Raw genomic sequence first — 13,774 nt, 5'->3', positions numbered from 1 at the left:
CTGACGTCCGCAGTGTGTCACTTACTGCCTTACTGCCGTCCTGCTCGTATCAAATGCGGTTTACTTGCACATCCAAGCGTTTCTAGTCAAATAATTCAGTTTGCCATGACACCCGACCCGACCCATCAAAATTTTATTTGCTCAATAATATAACCTTTGCGTGAGCTTCGCAAGGATTCGTGTTTGTAGTTAAATTATAGTACCATTAAATACATTTTCCCCATACGCCAGACACTGCCATGTCAAGGTAAAAGGTGCTTGTGCCTTTCAACTAAATTTTTAATTTGTCGACGTGGCAAGTACACGAGTCTGCACAAATAGAATAATTGTAAAGCAAAGAACTTAGACCGGCATGTGGCAAATTCAGAGCGTACGGATCACCTACACATACACGCGTATCAACCAGTATGGACTATGTGAGCTCACAGAAGTAGTTGAGGGAGGTCCTCGTAGCTAACAGTAAACAAGAAATACTCGCACACTAATAGACACACAAACATATAGACATGTGTTAATGTATTCTTAGCACGCTATTGAGATTTAAAAATACACTCAACAATACACAGGCATGTAGACATTAGAAACCGTCTTTTGGTATAAATATGCGTTGTTCTAAAGTGATGACATACAAATAGTAGCATAGTTCTAGTGAAACGAAACCTCAAATTATCACCACTAACTTTTTGGGATAGTGCTACTTCACGCAAGCTTTCAACCGTTACCTGTAATTTTTTTAGTTAGCGTAGTCTTAAAGCCGACTTTTCATTCGACTTGCCTTGATATTGTACTTTTAGATAGAGCTTTAAATGTAATGATATAATTTACTTGGCTCTAATGCGCATTTTACAGTTACGATGATCCGACATTTATCGAGCTCATCGTCAATGGGACGTGGTTTCATCTTCAAGTACGCCTTTCACTGAGAGTGAGTCGATGAAGGCGTTAATGACCCCATGGCGGTCAGTACATGTCTGAAGTTTGTTGCGTTCGAAGTCTGGTCGGAGTATTGTTTTGTATTGTCGATATAGTTGAGAAAGGACCTCTTGATGCTCCTACGTCTGTCTGGAGGTTCTGCAGGGATGATTTCTGCGAAAGTATCTCATCAGAAACTGCTTAGAGGGTTCGGCCGATTGCCTTGTATATTGCCAACAACATTTCTTTATCTTTTCCGACATGCTGGCTAGCGACTTGAGGACTTTGTTGAGGCTCTGTACTTCGGCCATAATCGCGATCGTGTGAGAAGTGACAGAGCACAGGCTGTCGAAAGTCACACCACACCTTAGGGTTATTGACAGTCGGAATTCTAATGCCATCGACTGCAATATTAAAGTCAAGTCTATACTCTTTCGTCCAGTTTGTGAATATGGTCGCTGTGGGTTTAGTGTTAAGTTCCGTTCAACGAGGAAGCGAGAAAAGTCGGAGAGATAGCCGTTTACGTTTGAGCACATGCCATCGATTCCATTGCCCGACGTCATTATCGTGCAATCATCAGCGTACGAGGTGATAGAAATTCCCTCTGGTAGTTTTGAAGTTAAGTAGTAAAGGGTAGAGGACACCGCCTTGCAGAACCCCTGTTTAGTTCATCTCAGTTTAGAGTTTTTATCTCGAAATAGTACGGATGATTACGTCAGTAGTTCGTAGTCCACCTCTTCAGTCCCGGAGGGAACGTTGATTTTTCGATGTCTCTGTGTGACTTTTGACAAGTCCAACCGTACGAGGATCGTCCTCTCGCAGGGTGGTTTTTGGACCATGAATTATCTGGGGGTTTATGAAGCTAGATGCTGTGCACTTTTCGGAAGCAGTGCTAGTGGTTTGCGAGGCCCGGATGGTGTGTTAGGGTCAGGAGTAGCAAGGCCTCAAGTATATTCACAACTGCGAAGAGTTATCGGACAATTTTTTAGGCACCATGTTGGCAGTCCTTGGCCACATAAAAATCTGTGTCCGTTCTGGTTACTTAGACCCGACTGTCGTTGGATCGGATATTTGCTAAAAGTTTGAACAAAAAGATCGGGAGGTTGAAAAAACTTGCCTCATGCGAGCCAATCGACATCGAAACTGTCCAAAAATCTAGGAAATGACGCTGCAAAAATACACAGAAAGCGGAAAAACCCAGTCAAAGTCGTAAATTACGGAATTTGTGAACAGAAAATTCTTGGAATCGGGTCAGATTTGATCAGTTTGTAAATAGACTATTTGATACCCTGTTTCGGTAAAACAAAAAAGCAGTCGCTAATATCGGAAAAATCCATAAAACTCCACAAAAAAAGCCCAGCAAAGTAGCAAAGCTGTCCATATCTCTTATAGATTGATGAAACGCTTTTGAACCAGGTCTGCCCCAAACATGTAGAAAATTATTTTTGAAAAGAACACGGCGGTCGCTCAAAATGTTTAGACCAACGCAGTACGGTACATATAGTACAAAAGTCACGCTTCTATTTGCATTTGCTTCTAAGTTCGATATCCCAAAAAGTATTTCAAGTAGCGAGTAAATAAAGTGAATTCTGTCTAATATTATAAATTTTAAATACATATTATATATATTAGTGAAGAGTTGTCTATTTTTAAGGCAGTAAACAATTGCTTATTTGTTTGAAAACTCACGGAAATATTTGTTTTAATAATAATCAAAGTAAAAATCAATTATTCATAAAAAATATTTATAAATAACTTCGAACTCTGTACATTCATTGAGAGGTTTAAAGTACAGCAGCGTAATTGAAATACTTCAAGTTTACGAAATTATAGTTGTTTAGCACTTTATATAGCAAAGTAACCTAACAAAAAACCTAAGTTGTCATAATTAAACAGTTAATTTATATTTTCGCATTTTGCTTTTCGTTTCCAAATAAATATTCCAACATTCCACTCCACACCGCATCAATGAATATTTATTATAATTTTCCAACTGTACACGTAAAAAGCCTGCACTCACTCCTTAATGTACATATGTTTGTATATATTTCCAAATTATTGAAAATGAAAATCTCTTGCATTTTCGATTTTTCTTCTTATCCCATTTAAAAAATTGCATACAAACTAAACAAAACGACTATGATGTCAGGATTTGACAGCAAAATGGCAGCGGAAGGCTTGCGTCAATGTCTGCTGCTATGGAGCGTCGACTATTGGAATCTAGAAGGTAAACAAGCGAGCACTCAAGCAATGAACCAACCAATCACCGTATATCGCATATGAGTTATGGAAATATAGCTTTTGGTTCTTTTGATTTTTCCAATTTAAATACTTAATGCCGTTAGATACATATTTACGTTAGTGTGCTTGTGTGTGAGTTACGTTTTGTGCCTTTGCACTTTTATGCCTTTTGTAATGTATTCAGTTTTTCACATTATAATAGTTTTTTGTTTGCATAAATCAATTCTAGACCTATTGTGTTAGTGGTTAGTTATTCTAGTTTCCTTGCCTGACTTCGTTGCAAAAAAAAAACTTAAACTAGAAGTAATTATTTTCTCATGCAAATCGAAAGTAGTGCGCAGCAGACGCCCTTCAATTGAATGCAGTGGATGCATGTGTTTTGTTGTTATTATGCACTTTCTTACAAATAAATATGTATTTTTAAAAATAGTATTTTAATTTTTTATGATGTATTTATTTTCTAAATAGTTTTGCAATTACATACTTATTTATAAATCTATTAACAGGCCTATGTTGAGTTGTGAGTTTGAAAGCTGCGTATTAATAGTATTTGTTGACTCAATTTATTTATAAAAGTCGCAAAAAAATAATTAATTGTATTGTAATTTTATAATTTTATTTGTATTTTTAATTTAATTTTTTTGTTATTATTTTTCATTGTTCCTTTTTTCACTTTTCTTCAGTTATGGCTGACAGTGCTTTCAAGTCGCGTGACATTGGCTTGCGTGCCCAGAAGAAGATCCTCTCGCGCATGGCCACCAAGAACATAGCGAAAACCTTTATTGACGGCACAACCGCATCGCTTCTTGATAATTTATATCGCCTTTGTAAAATGCATGTAAGTGCGCGTTCCAATCAACTTTTTCACCAACTTCATACAAACATACATACATATGTATGAGAATAAATAAAATTTAATAATCACAATTTGTGAGAACTTTTCATATTAAGTATCTTTATATTACATACTCGTATATACTTACATACTTCCTTAATAAATGCTGCCTCTTTTCTTACGCCAACTTTCAATTGCATAATTGTATTTACATTTACATATCTACTTCAATGCAGACGGGCAACAAAGTTAAGGCGGAGAAGCTGATAAAAAATATAATAAAAATTGTTATCAAAATTGGTGTCCTACATCGAAATAATCAATTCAGTGCCGACGAACTGAAGGATGCGGACGTCTTTAAGCGGAAGTTTCAAGTAAGTGTAATCAAAATGTGTTTGCATATACATAAATATAATTAAATGCAAGTAAATATATAATAACAACAAATAAGTAATTGAAAATAATATTACACTTTATAAACAGTAAATATTAAAAAATGGAGAGAATTCTTTAAATGTGCCACACTTATGTACATGAGTACACTATTCAGCTTTTATTTAGGGGTTGCATGGCTTTCCTCGGGTAAAACACCGCCTTTTTTCCAAAATTTTTTCCTAATATAAAAAATTAAATATTTTATTAGAATACACATACACTATTAACAAAGAAATTTTGGAATTTTTTATTAAAAAAAATATTTTAAACTCGGCCAATGCCGACAACGGGTTTTCCGGTGACCTTTCGGAAAAAAATGCGCCCGCACAGGATCATTCAAGGTGAACAAAAAACCTTAACTTCAAACTTGGACGAAAGAAAAAAACGGAAAATTGTATTTTTGGCGGACATTTTAAAAGTTTCGCAACATTTTTTTTTTTCAAATAGTTCTTATCGAAAAAAATCCTTCGTTACTTCTTAAACAAGAGCTAACGTTTTTGCCATTTGTTTTTGAACTTTTTAACGCAAATTAAATTTACCGACTTGCTTTATTAGATCACTATCAAAATACTTAAAATTAAATTCCACCATACAATTTTTTAAAACATTTAATTTACTTAATCTATGTGATTATTTCAGAATACACAACTCGCAGTGATTTCCTTCTATGAAGTAGATTACAGCTTCGACCTGCCGTATCTACAAAAGTCCATTGCTGAATCACATGCCGCCCTCAAGTCAATTGTCCAACGACATCTCACCGAAAAGTCACTAAATCGCATCGATGAAGTCTTTAACTTTTTCGGTGATACCGCACTCTTAGAGACCGCCTTCAAACCCAATTCGCCATATCGTGAATTAATGGGCAAAATTGTCAGCGACATAAATACTGCCATGGAAGCGGGAGACATGTAAGTAAGCGTGTGCGCCGTATGTGTGCAACACAAAATTTGTATTATGGACACTTTGACACGCTTACACACTCAACTCCTCGTCTTGTCTCGTCTCGTCCAAAGGACTGCAAAGTACTTTAAACGCGGCGGCAAAAAGCGAAGATGTGAACGCAAATGAAAGGCTTAAATGGAATTTAGGTCATTAGTATGGAACCAGAAACCAAAAATAATATATATAATAACAATAAAATAAATTACAGCACTTTTATCGAATACGCTTGTCTTAAATATTATAAAACACAAAAAAAAAAGAAAGAAACATAAAATAAATAATGATGAACGTTATGCTAAATATATTCACGGTAACAAATAATAACAGATGTGACAGGCGTTATTGATGTATGTATGTATTTATTTATGAATTATAATGGCGATGATTGTCTCATTGCCGATAATTGTGTTATGATAATACGAATATTTTTGATGCTATTGATTGAGCATTCTAATGTTAACAGCGTTATTGATAAATTCTATCGATAACAATGATAATAATATTTATTATAAGCTAGTAAATATGAAACAAGCAAACAAAAAAACTAATTTTTGAACGATTATTTTTCTATGGTGATATTAAATAAATAAATAATAAAAAAAACTAGCACATAAAATGAAATGAAAACAACAACAAGGAATATGCACAAGTGCTGAAGTATTGGTACATATTGAAAAGAAAGCATTTAAAGACAACAAAGCACAAATGTACAACATAAATAATATTATCGTTTATTTTAATGTGAAGATTTTATTTAAAAAGTTTAATAATTTTAAAGGACTTGAAATATATTTTTTTTTACCAAAATGCGATACAGAATTAAAATACTTTCGGTTAAGGTGCTAGAAATTCCTTAAATTCTTACTCGTTAACATAATTAATTTGTTTCAATCAGCAAAAATCGAAATTTGTCAATTATGAGTATTATCATTAATATTGCTTTCGCATTACCTTCGTTTTATAACCTAACCACTCAAATTAAACGGAAATATTATTCATGCGTACAATGGAATTGCAATAACAGTTTGGCGTCCTGTTCGTTTATTGATTGTTGTATCAAATGTATTGTTATTATGTAGACTAAGCAGATAAGTTTAAGAAGCTAAAATAAAAAACAAAATCGTAATGCATTCACAGGCTACAGAGTTGCCACAAATTTAACAAAAAAAGACAAAATTCGGAAAAAACCAAATAAAAAACAATAAAAGCAAACTTTTTCTAAATTAACTACTATACATTTGTATTAGGTACGCATGTGTGTACATAGTTTCAGTACTATTTTTATACTACGACATACATATGTACAGACATTGCAACTGAAAATTAAAATGAAAATGAAAACTTTGCAAAAGCTCAATTATTGTCTGAGCATTAGGGACTTTTTAAACGTAGTAAAGACTCATTACACTGCAAAAAATTTAAACTAAAACTAAATTTACCATAAACATATGTAATTGTGTACGTTTGTACGTTTGTAAACTACTATGCTAGTGTATATGTATTATGTATTTTAAAGGAGTACGCAAATTATAATATCAATTTTGTATTTTCTATACTAAATGACTAAATATGAGTTAACTAAACTAAACTTAACTAATACTGAAAGTTTTTGAGCTAACAAACTGAGCCTTTTGCGCATTATAAGCATTCAATTGAGAGAACGTTACAAATAATGCCACTGACTATAGGAAATTCGTGACTTTCGTGAAGTATTTACTATGCTAAATTGAAAAAATTCTTAAAATAAAAAAATTTGGCTGCATAAGTATATTGAAAACATTCGAAGCACTTTTTAAAACATTGCAAGGCTAATGTACTTAATAATGGAGTTGAAGTAGATACAACTGAATAGCGCCGATCAATCATTGATCTCGTTTGAAAGCAAAGAGTTTTAGGCTCGGCTTATGGCAAAGACATTTTCTCAGCAATAAAAATTTTGTAAAGCGCTAGTAAATACTACTATAATAATAATTTAGCTGAAATGCCTAGCAGATAAATGCATTTATGAAAAATTTCGCTTTTTCAATGGCATTCGCAAAAAAAGTAACATGACGTTTTGAGCAATAAATCGCGGCATTTTAGTGTTTTTTTTTTACATTAATAATCGTAAACAAAAATTAAAAAATAACGTTGTACGAAAGTGAAATTATATATAATATTTTGTTTTTAACTTGGTAATTGAACTTCAAATGTAATTCTTGATTTTTCTCATTCTCAAATTGAATTTTGCATTATTTACTTGGCAAAATTTGTATTTAGAATCCATAGTAATTGACTGGATTTTAAAATTTCGCATATTGGTTTTTAATATTTCCTACATTGGCCATATACATATATATGTAGTTCTATTAATAAAAGCAATGGCATCACATTCCATAAGCTTATGCAAGCTAATGTATAGATTTTTCGTTAAATGCACATAAAAAACACTTAATGTTTCCATATCCGAAAGCAACCTTAAAACGTTCTTTTAAGAATCGTAACAAACATATCGTTTACAGTTCTTTATTTGGATATACAAAAATAACTACATACATACATAAGTATTGTACTCAAATAATGTACTCGACTTAAATAAATGTACTCGTATTTACCCACTGATATACCAACGATTATTATAATGTACACGCGTGCATATACACACATACACTTACACGCACTAATACACTATAAAATTATACAGTTCATAAATTTACTCAAACGTTACCTTGAAATGTATGTTACTTGCATTATAATTTCATTTACAAACATATTCCAAAATATACACAATCTTGTCATATGTATGCTTATTCTTTATATACAAAACATATGGTGCATATTTTTTATATTTTTACTATTAAATTAATGTTGTATTACAAATTTATATTTAATATTTTTCGCGTCTAAAAATATTTCCTTATAATCAAGATGTAATGTACACGCATACACATACAAAAAATCATTGTTAATGAGAAAACAAAAGTTATTTTAAATAGTTTACAACAATAACAGGTATATATTTATATTATTTAATATTGTAGTTGTCGTTGAAGAATGACTGAAGGCGTTATATTTCTTTGAAAATGAAGTAGCAATAATAGTCATATCAAATTGCTGTTTAGTTTATGTGCGAGTATTGTCATGAAATATATTAATTGAAAGTATTTTGTATTTATGCTAAAAATTTGGTGTTTTAGTGATAGAGGAATACTATTAATTTGTTTTATATGTTATTAAGCCGTTTTAAGTTTTATTTATTACAGAATAAATATATGTTGAACACCACAAAAAAATGCACTTTATTAACTACAGCTACAATGTAAGTATCGACTGTTTCAGGAAAATTTAAATTTTGTTAAAATAAATGAACCAATAATTACATAGGTAACTGACCTAGACATAACGGGTTACTTGTTTTTCTGCAAAAACGATCAAATATACACAACAAAACAGTATATCAGAGTTATTGTTGGTGTTGTTTACAACCGCAGAAAACATTCCCGAAATATTTTAGAGGAAAGCTGTCGACTTTACAATCCTTAGCCTGATAAATATCCGAGTCCGTTGGGGGCCCTACTTGCGTGGAAACGGACTCATCACAGTCCTAACATCTTTTTTGTAGTTGCATTGTCACACATAGTACATATCGCTCATTTGCTGCAAGACCGGCATAAGTCAAAAAAATCGATTCTCCAGAAAACGCGTTTAAAGTTTTCAACTTACTACAACCTTACACGGTGACTCCAACCTTACACCTCTTCTCAAGCGGAGCATATAAGAGGTATTCATATGAATTTTTCACTCAACATGAAGTATGATATAACGAACAATTCTGCAGCATTAACTCAAAATTCACGTTTTTTGAATTATGCCGGTCTTGCAGCAAATGAGCGATATGCATATATCTTTGCCGATTTAAAAAAGATTAACAATAGCATATTTTCTTTTCAACACTTTAAACTATATTTTTTGTTATATTAATTAATTACAATTATTCAGCACGTTTTTCTTCCAACACTTCATCTGTGGATTTGTTTTTATCAGCAAGACGCTGTTGTTTAAATAATTCAATAAGTTTATCAGTTGCCGATTGTTCCACATCGAGTGGTCGTGAAGCGTCTGCGTTGGGATATGTTGCCACATTTGCCTCTGGTGCTCGTAATGTAAATGGCGTCCATGGACCCTGTATTGATGGCACATCAGTATGCCACATTTTACGTAAACGCAATGAACTTGAACTACCATTCTGCGTTTTTAGCAGTTGAAGCCATTTGGAAATGTCATCTTTATTGGCGTTGCGGCAGTTTAGCCATTCGCGATCACCATTTACTAAAATTGAAAATCAAATGTAATATTTGTGCATATGTTGTATTAATATTTACTTACAATATTCACCAACTAGTACCGGTCCACGATGACGGCGAGGTTTAACATAAACCACTACGCCGGGATTTTCTTTGGCAAAGTCAACCAGATGGTTCTCAATGAATTCTCTATTTATGTAAGCACAAAATGTTTTTTAAATGTAAACATTGCAAGCAAGTAAAGAAAATTGTATAGGTGAGTACCTCATGCCGCGGCTGGAGCCATGGTTCTTACAGAACTTTAATGTAACACGCTGCAATTGGCAAACATAGCGTCCAATGCCATTTTGAAGCGGCGCACGTGGAAATCCAGATTTAAGGAATAAATGACTATTCGACATTTTAATTTAAAACTTAGTAACTGGTAAAGAAGAAAATTATTACTTTTAGAGAAGCGGAATAAGAAACTAACCTATTTGTTATGGAATAAACAGCTGTTGCAAGGGTGGTTCTGTGCTGTGTGTAAAATATTAACCACTGGAAACAAAAACTAATGTAAAAGAATTAGGCTTAATGCAAATATAATTATTCTATTTTTAGCTTAAAAATCCATAATAATGAATAGACTAACGCGTATTATACAAATTAATATTTATATTTATCCCGTTAATTAAATTTTTTATGTGTAACGCATTAGCAACCCTGATGTGACATAACCTACTTTTAGTTGACATTTCGTAAAACTATTCTAGTAGGTTATTTTGCTTTTTGATATTGTTCATAATTTTAACATAAAATAAAATGAACTTTGGTAAAATTCTTCGCACATCCAGCGTGCATTGGCAGTTGGCACGGGATTACGCCTTCAAATCGGATTTAAAAATCAAATGGGTACGTCCGGAAAAACTTCCCTGTACAAAGCCGGAGAAAAGTGGAGATTTAGGAAAATTGCCATCAATTAATGAAAAAGAATTACGATTAGATTTTAAAAACTCCAAAGAGCTGCAAGAGTAAGTTAATACTTACTGTAGCTGTTGGATACTATAATTTATTTTTTTTTTATATAGCGCCGACCCAGTTGTACAATCACTCTTTCAACTTGGCAATAACCCCTTAGCAGAAACTTCACGTTATTTACGTGACCAGATGATCAAAGAAGTTCAACGACATCCGCTTGATTATGGTTCTATGGAAGCTAAATGTAAGATCATTTGAAAATTGTAAATGCTTTAGTTTCTCTTAAATAAATAAAATATTTTTTCGATATAGTGGCGCGAATGACAGTGAGAATACGTAGTATGCAAGAGCAACTTGATAAATTTCCTAGAAATATCAAAGTGAAGGTTACTTTAAAAGAACTAATTGACAAGCGAAAGAAATTTTTGAAATATTTACGCCGTTGGGACTATAGAAGATTTGAATGGATGTTGGAGAAGCTTGATTTAGTTTACAAACCGCCACCAACAAAATTCCATTGGATAACAAGAAAGGAATCCCTACAAAAGCTTACTGATGCGCATTGTGAACAGATCAAGGAGGAACGCCTTGCTGAATATCGTAAAGTGTTAAATGAGCAGAAGATTCCCTTTTTAGAAGACGCGATTAAGAAAATGGAATTTGTACACAAAGAACAAATTGATTTAGAAATACCACTCACCGTAACAGAAGAGCAAATAGCAGACTTTAAAAGAGAACTAGAATATCTGAAATCCGAACGAGAAACAAAAACGGAAGATAGAGAATAATTAAAACCAAAACACATTGTTAAAGCATTATAAAATAAATATTCGTTAACTAAATTTTATTGTCTTGCCATTAGACGGAGAGAATATATAGCGATCCTAGTTGCGCCAGTTTAAAATAAACTTTACGATCTACAGAAGCAGAACAACTAAACATTTACAAATATAAACGAAATTTATTTGCGCATACATTTTGCTGCATCAGCCTTTAATTCAAATACACACACTAATTTTCATTTAAATTTAATTATATAAACTTAAAACTAAAGCATGTACCTAATGGTAAATCTGAGTTATATTGAAAAGTATGTAAGAAAATACGGTTACAACGAACGGTAGCACAAATCTTGCAACCGTGTTAATATGCACGGCATTCAACGAAAGTCGACAAAAAATACTAAAAAATAAATAAGAACTACCAAACACGGTCTATCAAACTATTATCCTGTGGTTTTTGATTCATTGTCGCCATTTGTTGATGATAATTTCTCATCTGATTATTGCGACGTGGTTGTGCCAAATATTCGAACATACTTTGTGAATGCTGTGAAAGCATTTTGCTCAAATCACTAGGCATTGGATCAGTCCAAAAGAAGTCATGATTAAGCGCCGTGTCAGCATCGATACGTTTCTTTGGATCAAGTGTCAAGAGCTTATCAAGTAGATCACAGCCATTTGGGTCTTTTACATAAGGTCGCAAGCGTTCTTTCACACGACGCTTCTGATTCTTAGGTAATTCCACGGATTTATATAATTCCAATTCTTCGACTCCAGACCATACATCCGGTGTAAATGAGCCGCATAATTGAGAAATGAAGGTAAGTTGTTGTTGTTCTGTATTTCCCTGCATAATGGGCGAACGCGTCCACATTTCAGCCATTATGCATCCAGCACCCCACATATCGACAGGTGGACCATAATTACGATCACCGAGCAGCAATTCCGGCGGACGATACCACAACGTAACAACCCGATTTGTATAACGATTTTTTGTATCGTTTTTCGGTATACTAAATGCACGCGCTAAGCCAAAATCCGCCAATTTCAACACACCGTGTTTGGTAATAAGTACATTTGCTGCTTTCATATCACGATGCAGAATCTGTAAATGTTACACAAAGAAATATATATTAATTGTACGTTTTTTCACGAATTTGTAATTATCTTTACCTTATTGCTGTGTATATAATATAAACCATTTAGTAGTTGCTGCATAACCTTCTTGATTTCACCAAGACTGAATTTAACATTGATGTTCGAGAGCAGCCCAGCCAAATCGTGTTCACAAAAGTCGAAAACCAAATAAAATGTTGAACGGTAGCCGTTACTGGCAGTTGCTTTTGTACGGCAAATTTCGATTAGATTCACCACGTTTTCATGCTTCAGCAATTGCAATATACGTATTTCACGAAGGGCAGTAATAGGAAACTGTAATTTAATAAATTTATATAATTGTTTAATTTATTTCACAAGAAAAAAAATGTTCTTACGCCTTCTTTTTCGTTATCCATTAGCACTTTCTTCATAGCAACAAATTTTTTGTTACCCTTCTTTTCGCGAGCTTTGAACACTTCTCTGAAAGTGAAAGCAAATTTCAATGTAAAACCACGGGCGAACAAAGAAATTAGTGCATCAATTTTGTTGACTACACTTACCCGAAAGTGCCTTGACCGATTTTTGCAACCTTCTCATATTTAGAAGATTCATCACAATATGGAAAATCATATTCTTCGATGTATTTCTGTTTTTCGGCCAATGAAAGTGTTCGTGATGAACTAGAGGATGTCACGCCAGGCGTCGACTGCATTGAATGCGGGTGCGGAATGTGTTCATCTCGTCCACGAGAGGACATGCTGTACGGCCAATCTTTCCTAGTTTTAGGAATTTTTTTTTTATATTGTTACGTCGCCGTTTTCGATCGTGTTTGTAACCTGCACAATTTCAGCCTTTTAAACTATTTTTTTACTAATAAATAATCTTTTAGCAACGAGCTGATATTATTAGAATGTAATTACTTTTTGACAGTTTATGTATTTTACAGTGATAGCTGTCATTTATGAGCATATGATTCGAGACTCGAAACGATGAGGTGATTCACGCACTATGTTTACTTAAAGACTGCCGCAAAACTCTATGCGCAACTTGTTTTTATGCCATATGTAGCATGATTTTGCTACATTTTAGTAAATTAGGCTATGTTCACACGCAATCTCATTTTGTCGCCAAACCGAGACAAGGATCGTGTCGCTCGTATTCGTTCGTTGGTACTCAATACAACATTCCTTTTTATTGTATTCTTTTCATGGTGATATAGCGCTTCGCTTCAAATAAATTTTTATGTTATGTTCGGAAATTTGTTTTTTATAATTTTTTTTGTAAGT

General features: G+C 33.4%; 4 protein-coding genes across 5 annotated transcripts; 2 read left to right on the top strand and 2 right to left on the bottom strand.

The window, feature by feature from the left end:
• Positions 1-2,997: 2,997 nt before the first annotated feature.
• On the top strand, positions 2,998-7,461 carry LOC105227553 (tumor necrosis factor alpha-induced protein 8-like protein). Of its 2 annotated transcripts, XM_049461986.1 has the most exons (5): positions 2,998-3,139; positions 3,837-3,991; positions 4,225-4,362; positions 5,063-5,334; positions 5,440-7,461. In XM_049461986.1, the coding sequence occupies exons 1-5, from the start codon at positions 3,052-3,054 to the stop codon at positions 5,492-5,494; spliced, it is 708 nt and encodes a 235-aa protein (XP_049317943.1). In that variant the 5' UTR covers positions 2,998-3,051; the 3' UTR covers positions 5,495-7,461. The 2 variants fall into 2 exon arrangements, with proteins under 2 accessions (XP_049317943.1, XP_049317944.1); XM_049461987.1 differs by having other exon boundaries at positions 2,999-3,139; positions 5,063-7,461.
• A 1,825-nt stretch (positions 7,462-9,286) lies between these two features.
• Positions 9,287-10,132, bottom strand: LOC105227569 (39S ribosomal protein L43, mitochondrial). Its single transcript, XM_049461988.1, has 3 exons — positions 9,916-10,132; positions 9,734-9,840; positions 9,287-9,676 (listed from the first exon to the last, which is right to left on the bottom strand). Exons 1-3 carry the CDS (start codon positions 10,050-10,052, stop codon positions 9,339-9,341), a joined length of 582 nt encoding a protein of 193 aa, XP_049317945.1. The 5' UTR covers positions 10,053-10,132; the 3' UTR covers positions 9,287-9,338.
• A 243-nt stretch (positions 10,133-10,375) lies between these two features.
• On the top strand, positions 10,376-11,450 carry LOC105227582 (28S ribosomal protein S15, mitochondrial). Its single transcript, XM_011207002.3, has 3 exons — positions 10,376-10,661; positions 10,719-10,852; positions 10,921-11,450. The coding sequence occupies exons 1-3, from the start codon at positions 10,453-10,455 to the stop codon at positions 11,394-11,396; spliced, it is 819 nt and encodes a 272-aa protein (XP_011205304.2). The 5' UTR covers positions 10,376-10,452; the 3' UTR covers positions 11,397-11,450.
• A 99-nt stretch (positions 11,451-11,549) lies between these two features.
• On the bottom strand, positions 11,550-13,508 carry LOC105227592 (cyclin-dependent kinase 9). Its single transcript, XM_049461985.1, has 4 exons — positions 13,049-13,508; positions 12,884-12,968; positions 12,564-12,821; positions 11,550-12,495 (listed from the first exon to the last, which is right to left on the bottom strand). Exons 1-4 carry the CDS (start codon positions 13,243-13,245, stop codon positions 11,809-11,811), a joined length of 1,227 nt encoding a protein of 408 aa, XP_049317942.1. The 5' UTR covers positions 13,246-13,508; the 3' UTR covers positions 11,550-11,808.
• Positions 13,509-13,774: the final 266 nt, after the last annotated feature.

This window comes from Bactrocera dorsalis, unplaced genomic scaffold, assembly GCF_023373825.1.
Source record: "Bactrocera dorsalis isolate Fly_Bdor unplaced genomic scaffold, ASM2337382v1 BdCtg193, whole genome shotgun sequence".
NCBI lineage: Eukaryota > Metazoa > Arthropoda > Insecta > Diptera > Tephritidae > Bactrocera > Bactrocera dorsalis.
This window is presented reverse-complemented; position numbering and strand designations above follow the sequence as displayed.